The following is a 23,403-nucleotide window of genomic DNA, read 5'->3' on the forward strand; positions in this document are numbered from 1 at the left end:
TTTACAAAAACATTATTGGTATAAGTACAGAGCTGTTAAAGAATAATAAGGCATTAATTTAAAATACAATAACGTTCCAGAACGCATTGGAAAACAATGTTATTAAAATTTTATGGTCTTATCCCACGCTTTTCCCATCTAAAGAATATTGGTTTTAAAGAAAGAATGGGAATATGAATGCGTTCTGCAGAATATGTAGGTCGTACGAGTTTTGAATGGGCTATTCGGGGAATAATAGCGCTATAAAACAATTTTACATTAGTGTAGACAGGTTTTACGTATTGTCGTCGTCGTACCCATTTAGAAAGAGTCATCTGAAATGTCTATCAATATATTTAAGTTGCAGATGTGTTTGAGTTAATGGATTTTGAGAGATGTGATGGGCGCTTATGACATCCTTATTGTCATTTTGCCATCTTGATCTAAATTGTACGGATAATTCATCGGGTTCAACGCAAGTTTAGAGGAATGAAAATTTTCTACAAGTTAGATCTGGACTATAAACGCCATCGTCAACGTTAACTTCTCTAATTTTCTTAAATATCCACCACCCCTTACCCCTCATTCTCCTCACACGCATGGCTTCTACATTAAGCCTTAGATACCTACTCCCTAGTCCGAGACACATCAAGTCACTCGTCCAAGCCTGTGTTGTATGCAGCAGTGTCTAAAATAATCACTGTTGTCTAACCCTCAAAATCAAATCAAAATCTCTAAATTATCTTACCCTCATTCTGCTCACTGACATAGTTTCTATATTAGGCGGAAGGTACTCCCTGGTCCTAGACACTTTAAGCCACTCGTCCAAGCCAGTGATGTAAGAAGCAGCTCCTAAAAAAAGATAAATCGCAAAAATTATCATACCCGCATCCTGCTCACGAACATGGCCTCCACATTGGGCGGCAGGTATTCCCTCGTTCGAGATACTTCAAGCCATTCGTCCAAGCCTGTGTTGTATGCAGCAGCGCCTGAGGAGTGGTAAGCCAGCCAGTGCTTCGCCAGGGAGCACTGTCGCTCCAAAACGAAGCCGTAGCGGCGGCGCTCTTGAGTCATTGCCTGAAAAAAAAAAAAACCATTTAGAAATCCTGCCTCCATTAAAAGCCATAACAGACGGGCGTACTGAACTTCGACCTTGGTCCGGTCAGTATATCTCTTGCTCGCTTTCACTTGTAGACGCGTCCTTAACTGACGTTTGACTGACCACCTTCCGCACGATCGAACAGGCCTCAGACCGGGCCAATGTCACGGTCTGGTAAGCCCGTCTGTCGCAGCTTCAATACGTTTAATAAGTCTCGTAAAATATTTTTTTTTCAACCGTTTAAAGGGAGAGGGGAAGGGAGAGGGGGGGGGTGTTAAGGGGGAGGCCTATGTTCAGCAGTGGACGTCTTATGGCTGAGATGATGATGATGGAGATGATGATGATGATGAAAGGGATTAATTCCCAGCAAGCTGAAAATTGTTTTATTACCTTTGTTCCTAAATGCGTGTAATGTGTAATCCGAGTTTGCGCAATTCCAAAAGGTGTGCATATTTTTCTAAGCCTTACAAAAGGCTAAAGCCTTTATGGGAACTTAGTAAACTAAGTTACTTAGTAAACTAAGTTACTTAGTAAACTTAAGTAGTAAACTAAGTTACTTAGTAAACTTAAGTAGTAAACTAAGTTACTTAGTAAACTAAGTTCCCATAGATTTCTTTTCTACAATATGGTGTATTAATTAAACTAAAACTTACATTCTTCAAGCTTTGTTCACAAAACGCGTCCAGTTTTGTTTTTTCCTCCTCCAAAATTTGCATGTTCTGAAACAAATGAATGCTTACATTTTATAACTGAAGTGTAGAAAGAAACTCTACAAATAAATTCTAAACCGAAATAATCAGTAAATAGTAGTAGTACTTAATAGTTTAAATAGTAGTGTGTCTACTAGAAAAAACACAAATTAAACCAATTTAATTTGGGTTATTCGCGGATGGTCCAGATCGCAAAATGCCTACATCATTTATCTTTACGTTAGCGATGTCGACGGAGCCCCGCTATCGCGGGGCTCCTATTCTGTGCTGTTTGGCCTTCGGCCATTTGAAGATAACTAACGAACCTAACCTACCCTAGTAAATGGTAATTTTGCGTTCTAGACCGTTCGCGACTATACCTTTAATTTGTTTTTAGAGAAATAAATTCTAATCAGTTAATAATTTTTCACATTAATCGCGTGGATTAAAAAAAAAGTAATTGGCCTTACAAAATGAAAACCGTCAACGGCAATAAACTTGGTCGAAGTTTTTTCTCGTCGATAAATTTCTTGGAATCGTAAAAAGCAATTCCAGCGAATCGAAGACAGGAAAGTTCGGATCTAGTTGAAAGTTAAAAGTTTGGAGGAAAAACCATGGAGCATGAAATGGTGATTGTATTTGATAAAAGTAAGTCGATTTATATCCAAACAACTGTGAGGTAAACTTCCATTAGGTACTACACCTTATAAAACAAAGTCCCCCGCCGCGTCTGTCTGTTTGTGTGTATCTATGTTCGCGATAAACTCGAAAACTACTGAACGGCACCTATTTATCAATAGAGTAATTTGTGAGGAAGGTTTAGGTGTATAATTTATTAATGTTATTTTTTTTCTATAGGGACATTCTTACACAAATTGACTAAGTCCCACGGTAAGCTCAAGCAAGCTTGTGTTGTGGGTACTCAGACAACGATATATATAATATACAAATACTAAAATATATAGAAACTACATGACTCACAGGAACAAATATCTGTGTTCATCACACAAATAAATGCCCTTACCGGGATTGGAACCCAGGACCACCGGCTTCATAGGCAGGGTCACTACCCACTAGGCCACACTGGTCGTCAAAAATGTTTTTCACCTCAGCAGCTCGAACAAGGGTACTTTGCTTCTTAAAAACAGTGAGCAAAATGCGATTTTGCTCACTGAGTAATTTTGTCTCACTCAGTGAGCAAAATCGCATTTTGCTCACTAAGTGTCTCACTCAGTGAGCAAAATCGCATTTTGCTCACGGAGTGAGACAAAATGACATTCAAGTGACCTTTATAGTCAAATGTCATTTCAACAAGTTCGATATGTGGGTTCTATTATCTCTGTCCCTCTAGGTATGTTCTCACTGCTTAGGGTGAAAAATTTTGTGTACTACACGAGATCAAAGTTATTTACATCTCGTGCGCTTTTGAATCCCTTACTACGCTCAAGATTCTAAATTAGATTCACTCGCTACGCTCGTGAATCTATTATAGAATCTTTCGCTTGCACGGGACTCAAAATAAGCACTCGAAGAAATATCAAACTTTGATCTCTTGTTGTACAAATAACTATAGTGTAACTCGTGTGTAGCCGGGGCGGGTCGCGAGTAATTTATATAATTAAATAAGTACCTTCATTTAAACTGTTGTGAGACATACTAACAATATATTCTGTTTTCGCAGCGCGCGCGCAGCGTGCGACGCGGCGAGCGGCAGTACGCGATACACGGCCGTCGTAAACGCTGCTCGCACTGTTAGTGCTTGAGAAAGGAGACCTAGGCTCTCCGAAACATGTCGCGCGAGTGACTTAATAGAAGTGAGTGTAAACCGTAAAATTATTCAATACCTTCATTTCTTTGTCCATAGCAGAGCCAACCTTGGTGACGTTAGTCTTCTTCTTCCTCTGCTTCTTGATGGTGGCTGCGGCCTTGCTGTAGCTCTCAGACCTCAGTTTATGTTGCTGCAGGAATCGCTTCTGTTCAGACTGCAAACGAAAATTTCATTTTATTGCTTCGGCAGAATTTATCCTTTAATAAAGAAATAGTACAGATGTAGTGCATAATTGTTTTCCATCGTATTTCCTCGGAAACGTTCGTATTTGTCATGCTACTTCAGTACTTTTTGTACCGCGACTGACTGAAATAGCAAGACACGTTCGTATGTTTCCGTGAAAATAAACATGCACTACCTCTGTGTCGCTCGCCGACGTTATGCTTGATAAAAATTAGTTTATGTTTGAGTATAGACATATATACTCCGGTAATATGTCAATTTGTCGGTAGAAAAATGCGCGTCAAATTTTCGATGGGAGGACAACCCATGGCGCTTAAATTTTTTTATTTTTCGCTTTTTTCTACTGACGGAAATGGCTTGCTAAACTATAAAATAGTGTTGGAACTTGACTACTGTAGCGGTATCATTGTCGCATTTTTATCACATGTCATGCCGTGCGTCACTTTCGCACTTGCATATTTGTTAGAACGTGACAGGCATGGTGACAAATGACAAAGGGCCGACCATATTAGCCCTACTGAAGAAGATAGATAAATGTTAGTGCTTGAATACCTTATCAGGAATTCTAATATTGTTGGTATATTGATAAATTAATAAAATAAAAATTGATAAAAACATACCTATTTATGCTCGTTGCTATTCTTAGGCGAGATTACAAAGACATGGTGCCAACCCCAAACTAGCTCCACCAAAGAAAGTATTACGGGGGACGTTTAGTCCCGGAAAACTTTTTTAATAGAAACCCTTATACGAAACGAGATACTCGCCTAAGCGATAGAGAAAATAATATATAGAGTGCTCACTCCATACATCAGTTTTAATACTAAAACGACTATTATTTTCGTAGGTGACATCTAGCATCGAGTATCGGAATTATCAGTACTGCTACTTGACAATAGATGTTGCTACGACCGAAAACGATTTTCAGGTAATTTATAACCGGATTAACTGGAACTCTAGATTCAACTCTTTCTGCTTATGATATTAGTTGTAAATTATTGTTCAATACAATTTTCGTGAGTTGCGACACTCAAGACATCTAGTATCAAGTCGCGGTACTGATAATTCCGCTATTCGATGCTAGATGTCGACTACGAAAATAATAGTCGTTTCGGTACCAAAACTGATGTATGGAGAGAGCACTCTATGCTTACAATATTTCTCTATGCCTAAGCTATTTGAACTTCGGGCCCTCTAGTAAACAATGCTTGCAAACGTCGCATTCACGGGATTTGCGGAGGATTTTCTATTTGTAAACAAACCTGTACTACTTTTGTGTCCTTCTCCAGATTTGTCTCCAAGGGAACCAGAAGATCCACGTAGAACGCCTTTAACTGAAATAGCAAGTACATTTTAAAAATAAAATAAATCCGACAACGTAACAAATTTAGTAAAAAGATTTTAGTTATAACGGTTTTTAAACATAAACCCCCTCCTTATTCATAAAACTATGATAATTAAACTATGTTTGTACATCCCTTCCTTACAAATACCTACATAGGTCAAAATATAATATAATATAAATATATCTTAGACAAACGATTTATAGCTAATTCAGGCCAGTTAATTTATGAATAACGCCAATCAAAGACATTTAATCAATTATTTTACTCCCTTCATCTCTTTTATCAATCAATCAATCAATCAATTCATCTTTATTACAGATAACAAATGATCCATATTACATTAAAATCACAAACACAGTTAAGATAATAATCCATAGGCCGCGGTATACTGTTCTTTTTTTCTACAATAGTCCCAATGCCTGCTGAGACCGGTTCATGGGTGTCTATTGTTGCACCTGTGAACGGGTTCCAGCAGGCGTTCTACAAGACATAAAAGCTCTCCAAGGGGCCTCTACGTGTTGGATCTGTGTCCCCACGCAAGCCTATCAAAAAACCGGGATTATAGGCCCGTGATATCCAAGGAGATACAAATAATAATAGGTAGGTACATTTAAAAAAAAAATTTTTCAAACAATCAAATAAAAATAAAATAACAATATTAGTCAGATTAAATTAAATTAAGATATTAATTATAATATATCATAGTAAGGCTAAAATTCAATTAAATTTTATGTAATAACTTCATACTTCTAATGTAATGTCAGTAATGTGTTATAGATTTAAATCGAATGTAGTTACTTATAATAATCACTTCACTTATTTATTCGAATAATGCATGTTTTTAGCTATGTAATGTAATTCCAATTAGCACGTCAGGTTGAACTGTAAATGTTAATTATATGCAACAAATAAACAAATAAATGACATAAAACGTTAAATGCTAGATATTTTGACAGCGCACGCAGTGCAGGTGTTATTCAAACTTCTTTGAAATTATGACGTACTTATAAATAACACTGGCACTGCGTGTGCTGTCAAAATCTCTGCAGGCTTTTCTTGGTCTAACTCTAGATCCTAAATGGTCATTCAAAATAACAAAAACGATCAATGAAATGTAAAGCTGATTTTCAAATTCCTACCAAACGATACTAGGGTATAATAGGCCCTGTGCTTGAACTATAGGGGGCAGCATAGGAGCCGTCAGATTTTTGGCGCGAGGCGCAAATGTGTCGTGTATGCTTCCGATGTTGCCCACGAGATGGCAGAACCTACTATGCACAAGGAAACGTACCGACAAGAATGGTATATGGTAGCACTTGTTTTGGCAATGTACATGTGCACATAATATATTATGTTTCCGATTCAGGCCACAAGATGGCAGACCCTCCAACGCTATCGTTGACATATTATGTCGATTTTTTTACAGTATTGCATCGGATTGTCGCTATTTATTATTTATTTCTTACTTACATTTCAATGACACTCGAATAATTAAGACAAAATGACTGACGAAAGAATCATCAGCACCGGCCCAAGCGTTTGTTCTGAACAGTGCCAAAAAGGAACAAACATACACACATACATGACTGTTGAACACATTATCCTCCTTTTTGTTGCGCTGTTAGATAAAAACAGATGTTAGTTAAACTTTTAACAGGCCAGGGAAACATTAATTCGCTTTATTGCCCAAGCATTAGCCACAAAGAATTGTCTAGACGTCGTCTATTAGGTTTTTATTCAAAGAACGGGAGCCCGATTCTGATAAAAATAAAATTGTTACGGTTTTGATCTCATATTGATAGGGGTTTTCAGAAAAATTGTAATATTTACTTTTTTCGAAAAACCATCAACTTTTGGGTTATTTAGACTGAGAATCACGAGTACTATTGATTGAGATAAAGAAAAAAAATGTCCCCAGTTTTTCATACCAATTTTGGGTGTCAGTTTTGTAACGGTCCATACAAATTGTATGTCAAAATGCGTTACAAGACTGTAAGTTTTTTTTGGGCCAATTTTTTTTTCTTTTTAAATAGATAGTCCTTGTGATTCTGAGTAGAAATAACCCAAAAGTTTGAATGGATTTTCGAAAAAAAGTAAATGGTACACTTTTAGGTGAAAATGCCCTGATATGACCTTGAAAATCACACACGCTGATTGGTCCATTCGAAACGAAGTAAGTCGTGCGTGATATACGCGCCAATCACCAAAACAATCGACAAGTACCTACCCGAACCACAGAATAAATAATAGTAGGTACTGACGTACAGAAAGGAAACTTCCCACAAAACCGAAGTTTGACAGCGGTTCAGGGTCGAATCATGCTGTCCCTTTCTAATATATGGCACTGTCCCTTTCGGCTATTTAGGGTTGTCAAAATTCAAGCCATTATCTTATCTGTGGTCGTGCACGCAAAGGGACGTCAAGTTGTGTCAACCCTAATAATTGCTCGGAGCAATGCCGAGCGGAGCCGAGTTTGGCCGAAGTCAGGAGTTTCGCACCCCTGCCCGAACCATGAGTCACGACAGTGTCAAAACTGACATAAACGCTAACGTCTACGTAATTTACTTTCTATACATCTCGATTCAATATGCGAGTACGAGCGAGATGCATAGAAAATAAGATACATTCTCGATAGCGTTTATGTCAATGCCAACCTGGTGGTAGCCACAAAGGTCGGATCAAAATCAATCCAAAACCATAAAAAGTTGTTAATTTAATGGAATGTACTAAATACTGACATACATTTTGATTATTTCATCGTATATTCATACGACATTGACCATAAGCACCAATCAGCGCTAGCGGCTAGCTGATTGGTGCTGACGAAATGCGATCATGCTTGAGATTTTTGAATTTCGAGCGCTCGATTTCGTGTATCAATATATTACTAGACATTTTTATTGTACTAATAGAATTGAAGGGATGTTTACAAAAACAACATAACTGCTTAGAGCGGTTGACACTTTTTTAAGAACATAGTTAATCGTTTCAGGTGTGAACCAGTGTAGTCAGTTATGTTGTTTTTGTAAACATCCCTTCAATTGAATACGAGTGGCCAATACCACTTGATTCCCAATTTCTAAAGCTCGCATTTCAATAATGTCACAGATTTTCGAGTGACGAAATCGTGCGGTCGAAATTCAAAAATCGGCCAGAAGTCGTCTCAAAAGGCATTTCGCTTGCATTGGCGCACGTATCAAAATTTGATGAAAAACAAATTTGTCAACACAGAACCAGCCTCCTGGATGCTAATAAAAAGTCACTTACGATATTCATTTGCTGGTCTTGTATTTCTCGGTAAACTTCCACGACTTTCATTAAGGCGGTCCCTGTAATGACAAAAAATCTTTGATATAAAGCTGAAAAAAATCACTTAATGAGATTTGAATTAAAATCCTGTCAGTCAATATCGCATTTTTATCTTTAAAGTTTAATTTAATAAAATAAAATATTAAATTAGCTTAGGTACTAAGGTCTAGGAAATAATATTTGTCTGATGACTAGGTACTCATATTACATACTTATATATTTTTTTACAATATAATGTATTGTGTGAATAGGTGGCACGCCATTGTTTTTATTGATAGCAAAAATACTGCCCGGTACTCAGGGGCGTAGCGTGAACTAATCTAGCCGTGGTCGAAGTCGCATCTGCGAGGCCCTTTTCTTTCCCTGTGCCTGGGGCCTCGCGCGCGGCCCCCCTTGGGGTGCAAGTACGCCACTGCCGGTACTGAGACTGCATCGACTCAGCCCCAGATAAATGAAAATTTGCATCCTTATCCTACCAATAAAAATTTACATTTTATATTTCATTTTTCTGTCTTTATATGTATATAAGTATGTATTTATCTATATAAGTAGAAGAATACATCGTCGCCTAGCACCCATAGTACAAGCTTTGCTTAGTTTAGGGCTAGGTTGATCTGTGTAACATGTTCCCTAATATTTATTTATTTATTTATAGCCTGAGCTTGCGCGTGGGCTTGTCTTTACTTTTACTCTTAGAAGTTACAATAAATATAGGTATAATTTTACAAATACATATAAGTATAAGTAGACGAGTGGCGGACGAGAGACAGCAGTGGGACATAATATAGGCTACAAAAAAAAAGTATAGCCTGGCAAATCAACTTTTTCAGAAGTAAAAGGCGGCATATTTGAAAAAAGTAGCCGCGAAAAATTGAATATCGCGCCCTTTTTTACCGATAAATTGGTTTGATAGATTCATTGTATATTAATTATAAGTCGCGCAAATAATATTTCCTAAAATATTTATATACAGGAAGCACTAGTATATAAGTAATATAAGTAACTACCGAATTTGAAAAATACATTGCAACTTTAGCTACATAAAATTGGTTTCAAGAGATATGGGAAAAGTTTTAAGTGGGTTTACCGTGGACCATCATTACTTTAGAATCTCACATTAAATTCAATCTATCTACGCCAAAGTCACTTAAGTACTTTACGAGTATATGTATAAGCAAAAAGATTTTTTCAACAAGCTACAATGATAATGTAATGTGAATCATAACATAAATAGACACGACACACCCACGACTTTGAAAGTCACTAAGGACGTCGACCGGTCTAAGTTATTATCATTTGTACGTGCAAATAGATTAACAATTACAATATTTAATGTAATGTTTATTGATTAGTTTCAGAATGGAGACCATAAGCGTTGTGTGGGTAGACTGCCAATTTGTTAAAAGAAATGAATGAATAGATTTGCTACAGTTGGATTGGGGATAAAGTCAAAGCTGAGGCTTAAGCCGTTCAGATAAGTGTCTATATGTATGTACTCGTATTTATAAATATCAAAGCGTATTACTGGAAAGCGTACTTATGGGAGCCAGCGAGAAAGGCGTTCTTCGACGTTCGCATTGTAAATGCCGACGCCGCCTCGTATGGTCTACTCACATGGCCCACGATTGCCCAAATACACGCTCGCAAAAAACATCGCAAATACGACTTGGCTGCAGAAGATCTCAGAGCCTCATTCACTCCCCTTGTGGTCTCCTGTGATGGCGCTGTCGGAACGGAATATGAATCCTTCATAAAAAGAACATCCCTTAAGCTCCGTGAAAAATGGTCCAAACCATACTCACAAATAATCAACTGGACCAAAGTCAAAATACAAATATCAATCATCAGAGCGGTCTCTCTAAGAATTAGAGGAACGAGAAGAAGGATAGAAAGATTTGGATCTGAAGACGGCTGTGGAATACCCATCCTTGAAGATTAGACTTCTCTTCTTCCTACCGTACAACTGTTTTTAAATACGTTTAAAATTGTATTACATATTTAATGTAATAAATGTGTTAACCATTTATAAATATCAATCAGTACCTACATTTCGAAATGCGCTCAGTAATTTCTTACTGAAGAAGTGGGAGAGTGCGCGTCGCACCAAGTGCAAGAGTGTGCATGTTACGGAATGTAAAAAAAATTAAAAAGCTCTCGGAAATTTTAGGAAAACTTCGTAGGAAATTCAGGAAACATTCATTTTGGAAACGGAATTTTTCATCCCCACACATATGAGAAGTTACCGAAATTTTTCAATTTGGAAATTACGAATTTTGTAAACATCCTTACGGCATATCAGTAAGGCAAGCGAGGCTCCCCTATGATTCCTCAAACCTGTGCGAAATTACAAGCGAAAAGCATTGTGATGATTTTAGCAAGAGAAAATCATAGAGAATCATCTCTGCCTAACCATTCGAAACGTGATTACGTATGTTTGTATGAATGATACCTAAAAAAATGAGGATCACTCTCAACCCTTTGAAGCGTGATTTGATTAAATGTGTTTGTATGAAAGTTACCTATATCTGCACATCCTCCCCAGGTGCCCTGCTGGGCCTGGCGACCCAGCTTGCCCACTGCATCCACGTACAACCGGGAGGCTGCGGCGGCTCCTGTTACAAAAAAAAAAACAATAAGTAAATACTGCGCAAGGTAGATCTTATCTTATCTTAGTTAATTGTATATTATCTTATCTTTTTTCATCCATAAAGAAAAAAAACTTTAAAAACAAGAAGGTATCAAGAAGGTTCTGCCCGAAAAATAAAGGATATTAGAGGCTAATAATATATGTGATGGTATACAAGACATTTTAGAATCTAAACCTGTTTATCAACCATCAACACTTTGAATACTGAATCCTTTTAAAAATATATAGTGCAAAAACGGCTTACAGCCCGATTCGATTCGTCAAATATTACGGCTAGCTACGATATGGATATCTATTATATATATATATAACATAATATTTGACGTATCTTAAAGTTCGAATCGGGCCATCAGTCCTTATTTGCCACCGTCGTGACTCAGCAAATATTCCGTAACTGTTAATACTTTCTTTAAATATATAATCTATAGCGTTTATTACTATAAATATTTATAATGAGGCCGAGGCTTCCTAAACGCCAAGGATCTCCACAACCGCGAGGTGTACAATCTCAGGAATTATTTCCTTAACAACGAGTGTGGGATGCATCGTGATGTGGTGGCAGTAGACAGGAACCTCACGCCGCTCTCCTTGGCAAACGAGAACTGGCGCAAACCTGTGGTACTAAGTACTGCGGATCGCAAGGCGGCATGGGAGAGTAAGGTGCTACACGGGCGGTTCTACAAGGCCCTCACGGGACCCGATGTGGACCTGCTCGCGTCGGTGAACTGGTTACGATTCGGGGACCTCTTCGGAGAAACCGAGGGTTTTGCCTGTGCAATTGCGGACGAAGTGATGATGACGAACAACTATCGGAAATATATCCTGAAGGACGGTACGGTCGACATTTGTCGGGCATGCCGCCGTCCCGGAGAGTCACTCAGGCATATCATTTCCGGTTGTTCTCATCTTGCTAACGGCGAGTACTTGCACAGACATAATCTCGTAGCCAGAATTATTCACCAGCAACTTGCTCTTCTATATGGCCTTGTGGACCGCGAAGTACCGTACTACAAGTACTTACCTGCGCCTGTTCTCGAGAATGGTCATGCCACGCTCTATTGGGATCGATCTATCATCACAGACAGGACTATTGTAGCCAATAAGCCTGACATTGTGATAATAGATCGATCGCAACGTCGGGCCGTGCTCGTTGACATCACCATCCCCCATGATGAGAATCTCGTGAAGGCCGAGAAGGACAAGTCCAGTAAGTACCTAGACTTGGCTCACGAGATAACCGCCATGTGGGATGTTGATTCGACGATCATTGTCCCGATAGTCAGTTTCAGTGAACGGTCTAATAGCGAAGAGTCTCGACCAACATCTTGAGAGACTCTCGCTAGGTGGTTGGATCAAGGGTCAGATGCAGAAGGCGGTGATCTTGGACACGGCGCGGATAGTCCGCCGGTTCCTCTCTCTGCAGCCCTGACCACCGGTAGCTTGGGCCTTGCCCCGCTGCTGGCGGCACCCTAGGTTAGGTTTTTTATAATGTGTTTATATTCATTTTTATTGTTTTGTAAGTGTTTTTATATTTTACTTTTATATTCATATTATAAATAACCTAACTTAAGATGAGAAATGAATAAAGAGAATTTATAATGATAAGAACAGAATAACCACTTGCCTTTAAAGGTTGATTAAGTCACGCTATAGAAATTATTATTGCAGCTAAAGGCTAAGTAAAGGTGAACAAGAATGATATAAAATAGAATTACTACTTCGCAAGAAAAACCATGATATAACCAGAGATAATTATTAGTTATATAATTACGGAAATCATTCTTCATAATATACATCATACATCATTTACAATTATGTTGACCTGCAGTGAATGTGGTCGCACATTCGCTGCAAAAATTGATTATGTCAGTCACCTGAGAGCGTACCAGCGTCGCTCTCAGCGGTAGAACGCAGTCGCTGTGGCCGAAATCGGCCAGGAGGAGATGATGATGATGAAAATTTCAATTAAAACGCGGTGAATTAATACATAAATACTTTTCGGTAATAAAATCACGATTATACCCGGAAAGATCCAAAGTGAACAAATGCAGGAGATGATGACGATGATGATGAAAATTTCAATTAAAACGCGGTGAATTAATACATACTTGCCGGTAATATAACACGATTATACCCGCAAAGACCCAAAATGATGAAATGCGTGCGAGAACTCATACATCAGGGTTTACAACACTTAAACAGTCCGAAACCCCATTTAGTTGTTGTTTAGCGAAATAAATTAGTTCACCACCAGCCGGCTGTAGGGTTGGTTAAGACTCGAGTCTTTTGAGTCTACTTCTTTCAAACTCTACTCAGTTTATCAGACTGTAATAATTACGAAACTGGAGATCTTTTCAACTTTTTAGAGATTCGAGTCTCTTCTAGAGACTTGAGTCCTTTTCAAACATCTCTCAATTTATTTTTAACTTTTTTTAAACTCTATACATTGTCTTCACATGAAACTCACGATTTATACACAACTCATAAAAAAACGCGTTTTTACTTTTATTTTTTTGTAAAACACATAAAATTTGTGACGGAGTGTTTATTTGGAGGTTCAATAGTTTTGTGTTGGGCTGAAGAAAGTCTTGATAAAGAACTTGACTCGGGAGTCTCGGGACTTAAGACTAGGAAATTTTTAAATGCAGTCACGTAAAAACGATGTCTTCAAATATTCTCAAAAGACTAGTACGTCTACCATCGGTTTTGACATTGACATATACGCTCACGTCTACGTAACTTACTTTCTATGCACCTCGCTCGTACTCGCATACTAGTGCAAGCGAGATGTACAGAAAGTAAATTACGTAGACGTGAGCGTTATGTCAATGTCAAAACTGGTGGTAGACGTATAGTTTTTACCAACATTATTTAGTTTACAACACTTAAACATTCCGAAACACCATTTAACGTTGTTTGGCGAAATCTTAAAATTAAAAGACTTGGAAGATTTGAGTCACGTAAAGACGGTTCGAGTTCTTCAAATATACACTCAAAAGCCAAGTTCCTACCCACCCTAGCCATAATAAAGTAGTAAGAGAACAAGCTTGGATGCCCATACATCGCGAACGTACAAGTTTATGGCCGTAGCGTCAGCTTTAATACTCTAGATAAGCCTGGGACAATTTGGCACGGACCACGTCCTAGTTCCGTAGCCAAGCACTGAGGTTTTGCATATAGATGCACCCATTTGGCTTACGGTGTATAAAATTAATTGCCTCCGCTTCGATGACTTCGTGTAAGTTGTGTGAAAAGATGTACAAATTATGTGTTGGTATGAAGTTCGATTTTAAGTCACCGACTGACTAGAGTTCATTCTACTACCTAGAGCTCAAAAATGACCCCACTTTTATTGTGCCGTGGGCCACTCAACTATTGGACGTTGGACGACGTTAAAATTATAATACCGCGCAAGATGCTTGACAGAACTTTATTCTAGCCAATGAATTCATTTAGAAGACTACTTACAGTAATCACAACTTTTTTAAATATCGGGATATTGTGTAAAATTGTAAATATCCGGTACTATGCAAAACTGCGTGCGGGGTTAGGTATATTTATGGAGAAGGGATAAATGCCATTGATACGGGTCAGATAGTGATAGGTGTATAGTGTCAGTCATGTCAGATCAGAAGATAAGTTTCGTCAAGGTACTAAGAGTTTTGTAGATCAAAAAGAAGTTTACAGTATATATGGTCCTACTTTCCCGCACTAGTGCCGGAAAGAGCACTTTCCATGCGTATATCAATAGTTATGGCACTTTAACGATATGTACTATAAAACGTTGTACGATACACGTGCGAATAGGTAATTCAGGTAATGGAAATATAGTTTTATAAAGTATATGTGATAGGCCACCTCTTTGTTTCATATTTGTCTGTTGCAAAACTTATCTAGTGACGTAATGTACAGTGAAATGGCAAGAAAAAATTGCCTGTAGAAAAGGAAAAGTGACACACGACCATAAGCATAAGCATTTAGTTCAAGTAAACATACAAATAAAAAAAATTATATGCTATTAATTATAAGCATTAACGACAACAGCGAAACACCTACATTCTTATATCTGATTATAGCCTTAGGGTAAATAAAAATGTTTTCATAGTCTCACACAAGAAAACTGGTTTTAAATAAACAAACTAAAGTTTATTGACCTAAAGTCAACAGTAGAGTCAAATCTCGCTCCTTAATTTATTTAACGCCAAAATAAGTGATGACCGCATATTTGGAATGGAAGTGGCATTCGAACCCTAATAATCCGATATTGATGTGATATTACTCGCAACGTTTCTCGCTCGCACCTATATACTGATACATAAGTACGAGCGAGACATGCGAATAACAAGACATGATCAAGTTGTTATTCATTTGTATGTTAGTTCGCCTCTAGGTCGTAAACGGTATATAATACCCTTCGAGAATATTTGATGCGAATACCGATTGAAAAAGGATAAAAACAGGGTAAATGAACCTACAATGTCCAAGATACCGCGTAAATGTTTGGAAATAGCGTATAATAAAACTAGTAACGGTGGTTAAGCCAGCAGCTATCGCATGAGTATGGCTTTTATAATCTTACATAACGGAATCACGGAAATAGATAGTCTTGAGTAATAGTTTATGTAAGTAAATGAAGATAAGGTGAATACAAATTTAATGTAACTGCCTTTTATATATGCTTTTTATAGTCTTACAGTTAGAAGCTGATCTAAGCGAAAGAAAAAGTTAAGTATCTACACAGGCTTTTATTTTTTTTAACAGGAAACTAAACTTGTGGGGCGATTATACAATACAATCCAAATATTCCTAATTACATTTAATTACTGATCAGTTACCGCAAAAATCAAAATTAAAGAATAACAACAATAAACAGACAGACAGAGAGGTTTAACTATTTTTCCACTAAAAATATTAGGTTGAAAATTTAGATGTTTTGTTATTTTTTTAACCTCATACATATTTATATTGCGATTCATTTTATTAACACCCACTTAGGTATATACTAAAATTGTAATGTTTACCAACAGATATAGGACAATGAAAATGGGTTACTTCAAAGGAAATTTTCAAACGACTTCATTCATTTTCATTGCTACTAAGTGTATATGGAATGTCCTTGAGCGCTGACGGAGTCGTGCGTCGTGCATGCACAACATATTATTATGTGGGAACGACTTTTTGCGACTTAGTACTACTGTCTACATATTTAATTGAACTAATATAAACCTTATTCTAACTACATAAGATCTACTAAAAGTCAGTTATGAATATTGTGGTTAACGCACTTATCTATCATTAACGAATAGATGGTAAAAACTCTTTCGAGCATCTAACATCAGATAGGTACCTAACCTAGGATGACTCTATTATGACTTCAGTGTTTTTAAATGTCGAGCGATGAATGATTTGAATAATAACATCCCTACTCCTATTATAAATGCGAATGTCAGTCTATCTGTACATCCTCACGCGTAAAACATTGAAATGATTAAGATGAAATTTGATATGGAGATAGTTTGAGGTCCGAGGAAGGACGTAGGATAGGTACTTTTTAGGGTTCCGTACCCAAAGGGTAAAAACGGGACCTAAGACTCCGCTGTCCGTCCGTCTGTCACCAGGCTGTACCTCATGAACCGTGATAGCTAGGCAGTTGAAATTTTCACAGATGATGTATTTCTGTTGCCGCTATAACAACAAATACTAAAAAGTACGAAACCCTCGGTGGGCGAGTCCGGCTCGCACTCGTCCGGTTTTTTAAAATCAACATCATAACGAAGTCGCGGATAAAAGCTAAAGTAAGATTTAAGTCAGTAATCGAGGCTACCTAGTAGGCTTGAGTCGGTCCTGAACTAAGAACTATTAAGAATGAAATCCCATCAAGGACCGAAAGGAACTAAATCTTTTTGCACGCTCTTAATCGGTCTTTAGGTCCTTTAGTTCAGTAGGATTCGAGAGCGCTTGACTGAGTGAAACGTAAAATGGACGGAACGAAACGGTTGTCAATGTCGCTGGCACGAGTGTGAACGAGATGAAAGAACGACGTGACACTCCTAAGCCCGTAAAATATGAAGGAAAATCAAATATATTTCGACATATTTGATATTTTATTAATTATGTTAAGGTGTTTTAATGTTTAATACCGACACATCGTATCGTACAAGTTGAATTGGATTCAGTTACCAAAGATTGGAAAGAAACCAATGAAAAATCGACTCCTATTCATTCCCGGCTCTCAACGACCGAACTGAACTAAAGGAACTAAAAGACCGAACTAGTTCGTTTGACCGATTGACCGAGAGCGGAGCGCTCTCTGTAGTGACCGAGCAGGCACAAGCCTACTACCTAGAAGTATTAAAAATACTGTGTAAAGATAAAGATAAGATAAGCGTGAGATAAGGTGTCAGTAGGAAAATCCTCAATTTTTTCAGTAGGTACTTAAGGCAGGTTTTAGTTTTTTAAGAAAGCGATTGTCGTCTAACCTACCTAATCATCTTGCACAATTTGGCTAAGAATTGAAAACCGGCCAAGAGCGAGTCGGACTCGCGCACGAAGGGTTCCGTACCATTACCCAAAAAACGACACAAAAAAATCACGTTTGTTGTATGGGAGCCCCACTTAAAAAATTTTTTTTAGTATTTGTTGTTATAGCGGCAACAGAAATACATCACCTGTGAAAATTTCAACTGTCTAGCTATCACGGTTCTCGAGTTACAGCCTGGTGACAAACAGACGGACAGACGGACAGCGGAGTCTTTAGTAATAGAATAGAATAGAATTTTACCCCTTGGGTAACAAAAACCCTATAAAACCCTATTAACCCTAAAAAACATCCCGTACAATAGTAATTCTAAATGTATCAAGAGGTCTAAAAAGAACAAAAAATCGCGTTTTCATTTGTTGTGTTTACCCGTATAGCCCTCATCCCATTCGGAGAGGCCAAAGTGCTCACAAATATCTGAACACGTCTTAAAGGCCTGTGCACACCGGCTGCGTGTGCGTGACGTGCACGTGTGCGTGCAGCGTTGTAGTATACAGATCTTTATGAGAGACGACACACCGCTTGCGTGACGTGTGCGTGTGCGGCTCCAACATTTTAGCGCACGCACACGTGCACGTCACGCACACGCAAGCCGATCTGGCTCGGCCTTTATTGTCAAGGCATTAGTGTGTGTCCAGATATTTTTGAGCACCTCAGCCGCTCCGATAGATCTGATGGTAAACATACTTAGATTATGTGAGTAAGAGCTGATTTAGACGGCGCGCGAACTCACATGCGATTTTAGTTACATTGCGGACTGTCGGTTACGTCCAATTCGACCGACCGATCAAAAACCGCAATGTAATGAAACTCGCATGCGAGTTCTCGCATCGTCTAGGTAAATGAGCCCTAAGTTAGTACAAAATAGTACATGTAGGAAAAACAAATGAACTTACCATGTAATGCTTTTAAATAAGCCTTCCCAGCCGTTATCATCTGCCGTGCCCCAGGATTGAACTTGTCCAAAATGTTCTGGAACAAAAATAAGAAGTTTTGTAACCGAGTGAAACCAATCAGTCAATTCATTGTTGGAGCGAACAATTGAACGAAGTCGGCCATCTTGCGTAACCACGTTACGACATATTTGCAAATTAGATACATTTTTCAATGGTTCAATGGTTGGTTAAGGTTTTTCTACCAGGAAATAGAGTACCTAATATTTATTGTAGCATAAATAAGGTAGCAAAGTAAAAGTTAAGGAGTTGTTGAGAAGTTTTAAGTATCTAAATGCTTTCTTTATCTCACTTTTTTCATTAAATCATACTTATTCGTCGTGAAATGACTTTAAAACCGTACCTGCAAAGTTACCTACCTACCGTACCTAATACACTACTGGGTCATTTGCTGCTAAACGCTTACAAACTGAGAAAATTAAGAAAACTTAATCTCATCTTTTCTTAATTTTATCAGTTTCGTTACGAGGGTTAGCTATACTATCTATCTATTTCGACGGCACAAAGTTCGAAGTTATCCTTCCCGTAGTTGGATAAAAAGACAATTATATATGATATATATATATGCATTATAAAAAAAGACAAGAAATTTTGCCTTTACATTTAATTAACACCACACCTAACAGAAACCGTTAATAGCCATTTTAATCAAGCCTACGCAGCACACCGACTCATTCATTTGCAATTGCAGTTGAAATGAGGTCTACACCGTAAACAGACGGAATGCGGCCTCTCAAGGATGCCGCGGCGAGGTGCGGCTACCTGTCGAGCCGGGCTTGCATTCCGCAAATATTACTTTAAAACATCTTGAAACGCTAAATACAGCTGTAGAGATCTTTCTAAGCCTTTTTAGCTTTAACCGTGTGCTAGTTCTTTGAGTTAAAAGTATTTGGTAGTGAATGTTACATATAGACGACACACGTATATAGATCTCTTTAAAGAGGAGTGTTTTTTAAATGTAATGGTAGCATAAGCTACCGAACACAAAATTATAGTATTATTTAATCAAAACATTTTGAAACGCTAAATACAGCTGTAGAGATATTTCTAAGCCTTTTTAGCTTTAACCGTGTGCTAGTTCTTTGAGTGAAAATGATTTGGTAGTGGATGTTACATGACTTAAATTTCTTTAAGAGGATAGGACACGGCCGCTTCTCCATACAAAGGTAGTTCTCATTTTCCTCTTCACCGCATCACCGCTTTACCGCATTTAAGTAATAGTATAGTTATTTGCACCCAACACTTTATCGGAGCACGCTTAAACGTTAATGTACATAGATACGGAAAAGCGCGGCAAATGGCCCAATATACGCGCCTTACAAAAAGCCAATGCATTCCCTTTTCCCCTAATATCCAGTGGTCTGTGCCACGTGGGGGCCCCAGTACGTGTTAATGTGTTTTCGGAACGAGCCAACTCGAGCCGCGTTTGTAGATATGTTAGACGCGACGTTCGTGATGAAACGGGAATATTGGGAATATTATAAGGATGGTATTAGGTACATAAATATCAGCGTATCGTTTGGTTTTTGTAAATAGGTGGCCGCGTCTATTTTTTTTTTGCATGAGAAAAAACTTGGCAGCAGTACGCATGACATAAATTATCGGATGCTTTATAAGGTAAAATATTGAAATAATCTCAATTATAGTGTCACTTAATACTTACTATTATGCCTACTTCAAAATTTTACCGCATAAAGTGTCTTGATTTATAATATAATGCTTACTGAAGCTGCATCGTATACTGAGGTATGCAATAATAGTACATTACTACAGAGGCCGGGACGAAAGGGGTTGCCGGCCGAAGACATATAGACGGCCGAGCGAAGCGAGGCCGAATAGGTCTGAGCGCGGGCAACCCCATTTCCCGCCGAGGTATGTATAGTGCTTTTCTCAAACATGCAATGAAATAAATAAAATAAAAAATCCACGAAACCCAAGTTTTATTTATAGAAAAAACTAAAAGTAAACTACACCCAAAATATAACCAACACGTACCTATATCATTATCACGCGTATGTTTTACACGAGTCGTGTATTTTTACTACCCGTATATTTTCATGTATCTCTGATTTTTTCGCCTTGTATCCGTCTGACTGTCGTTTTCGTCACATAAGTTTACATAGTCTTTCATGTTGATATCATGTTTCACATACATCGTTCCTTTATGCATGGAGTAAATAAGTATAATTTCCACAGTGTTGACGAATTTATTATTATTATTATATTGTTATAGTGTATTATTATATTGGAGCGGTGGTGGCCGAGTGGATATGACGTCCGACTTTCAATCCGGAGGTCGCGGGTTCAAATCCTGGCTCGTACCAATGAGTTTTTCGGAACTTATGTACGAAATATCATTTGATGTTTACCACTAGCTTTTCGGTGAAGGAAAACATCGTGAGGAAACCTGCATACATCTGCGAAGAAATTCAAAGGTGTATGTGAAGTCCCCAATCCGCATTGGGCTAGCGTGGGGACTATAGCCCAAGCCCTCTCGCGCATGAGAGGAGGCCTGTGCCCAGCAGTGGGACGTATATAGGCTGAAATGATGAATGATGATTATATTGTTTAATACACTAGCAGCTGAAAGCTGATGCGTGTATATCACTGCACTTGTTTTTTTAACGATTAGTGTTCATTTTTTGCAGTTACATTCATTTAAAATATGCCACAAAACTGTTTCTAATAAACTGTAAGCCATTTTTCTTAGTTTCTCAAATAATAAAATTGCCATAAGCAACCATATACATACTTCGTCTTTGACTTGGCGGTAGAGGCAGCAAGTTATTAAAATCAATTCTGCTTACGCTGCCAATTCCAACACCTACGATTACAATTAATATTAATTTCATTATTTCGTCGAAACTCATACTAAAGTCAAAAAATCAACAACGCACCATAAATCCAATAAAACAGAATGAATATTTTTCAACTTTACCTCCATAGCAATTTAAAAAATTTAACTACGCGTGTTTGAGTAGACCTTTTTACCGCTAACGTTTAGATGAAATATTTTAAATGTTTTTATTTGTGTAGTTAAATTTATAATTTAAAATTATAAAATTATAGAATGTATTATTTATTAAGTTCATGTTGATTTTATACAAATAAAACTGCAAATTATAGCAAACATTGTTTTTTGTTTTTTTTTATAGGCGTAGTGGCAGAGTGTCATTACGAACCATAAAGCAAATACTGCCTCTAGTTTTTTTAATGGATGAATGCCACGATGCTGTGTCACAAATATCTGTGAAATGAAAATTAAAAAACCGGGCAAGTGCGAGTCGGACTCGCGCACGAAGGGTTCCGTACCATAATGCAAAAAAAAAAAAAACGAAAAAAAAGCAAAAAAAAACGGTCACCCATCCAAGTACTACTCTCGACGTTGCTTAACTTTGGTCAAAAATCACGTTTGTTGTATGGGAGCCCCATTTAAATCTTTATTTTATTCTGTTTTTAGTATTTGTTGTTATAGCGGCAACAGAAATACATCATCTGTGAAAATTTCAACTGTCTAGCTATCACGGTTCGTGAGATACAGCCTGGTGACAGACGGACGGACGGACGGACGGACGGACAGCGAAGTCTTAGTAATAGGGTCCCGTTTTACCCTTTGGGTACGGAACCCTAAAAAGAGGACTTTGCCGGCCTAGGTCTGCAAGATGTGTATGAAATTCCATTAACGACCTTTTGTCCTAGCCGCACCTGAAACGTCATACTTCGCAGCTAGGGTTTGCACGACGGATCCGAAATGTATGGGAATATCCGCGGATCCGGATCCAGATCCGGATAATTGCATACATTTCGGATCCGGATTGCAAACCCTATTCGCAGCCTATTATAAGGAACATAACATCAATATTTCATTGCATGTTTGAGAAAAGATTATTATATCTATCTATTCTGTAGAGTTCTCTCTCTCTCTCTAATCCATTAGAAATTAGGAACATTTAGGTATTAGGTTAGGTTTAGTTAGGTTATTACTACATTACTACGTTCATGGCAATGGCAATTAGGAAGGGGCGGAGAGCAACCAGAAGACTTGACCAGTAGGGATACAAGAACCACTTTATTTAAATAAGTGCCAAAATTAAAATAACAGCACTCAAACATAACGATGCCTTTTAGTAGAGTAGGTACATACATGAAACATGCAAAAAAGGAATATGTTCATTATAGTATTGTTCAAGACTTCTCCTACCTAGGCAAATCTTTAGAACTCTGCTAAGATAATTGGCACTAAAATAAAAATGCTATATCTGAGAAATCAACAAAATAAAGCCGTTTCTTCCAAGTCACGCGTCGAAATCGTAAAAGCTAACCTGTGTACCAATTTCAAATGATGTTATGAATTTCAATACTAGATTGTATTCCGGTTGATATAAAAAGATGTCGTACGTGTGCGTAGCACGTTATGGCGAGAAAGGGTGGCTTAACGGCCAGGCCCGGAAACCGCGCAGCGGCGGCAGCGACGAGCGGCGGCCATAGGTGGGAACGAAAGCTCCAATCGCTGTGTCTCGCTCCAACGTATAGTTGCCGCCGCCGCCGCCGGTTTCCCTATGTCTTGGCCGAGCCGTAACGGACCGGTCACGACATCGCGAAGCGGCGGCAGCGGCGGTAGCGGCGGCCATAGGTGGAACAGAGGGCCTACCGCGAACCACGTTCGACGTGTTGTCTCCTTGTCACATTTCCGTACGAATTTACAAGTGCGACAGAGAGGCAAGACGTCGAATGTGGTTCGCGATAGGCCAACCGGCCTAGCCAAGGTTACAATCGCTATGGCTTCGACAACGAAACGCTTTGTGTCTCTCTATCACTCTTCCATATTAGTG

The 23,403-nt window shown here is 38.2% G+C and overlaps 1 protein-coding gene and 1 long non-coding RNA gene across 3 annotated transcripts in view; both read right to left on the minus strand.

Moving 5' to 3' along the window:
* LOC134791347 (uncharacterized) overlaps positions 1-23,403 on the minus strand; it is a 198,494-nt gene that overhangs the window by 13,846 nt on the left and 161,245 nt on the right. The window lies entirely within an intron of this gene.
* Positions 1-23,403, minus strand: part of LOC134791278 (brain-specific angiogenesis inhibitor 1-associated protein 2) — a 162,346-nt gene that overhangs the window by 7,741 nt on the left and 131,202 nt on the right. For both annotated transcript variants that reach the window (XM_063762268.1, XM_063762267.1), the window contains exons 3-9: positions 18,515-18,590; positions 10,953-11,045; positions 8,392-8,453; positions 5,041-5,112; positions 3,612-3,749; positions 1,732-1,797; positions 865-1,056 (exon numbers count right to left, since the gene is read on the minus strand). In XM_063762268.1, the coding sequence (XP_063618338.1) occupies positions 865-1,056; positions 1,732-1,797; positions 3,612-3,749; positions 5,041-5,112; positions 8,392-8,453; positions 10,953-11,045; positions 18,515-18,590 (699 nt within the window). The remainder of the gene's footprint in view (positions 1-864; positions 1,057-1,731; positions 1,798-3,611; positions 3,750-5,040; positions 5,113-8,391; positions 8,454-10,952; positions 11,046-18,514; positions 18,591-23,403) is intronic.

This window comes from Cydia splendana, chromosome 6, assembly GCF_910591565.1.
Source record: "Cydia splendana chromosome 6, ilCydSple1.2, whole genome shotgun sequence".
NCBI classification, from domain to species: Eukaryota; Metazoa; Arthropoda; class Insecta; order Lepidoptera; family Tortricidae; genus Cydia; species Cydia splendana.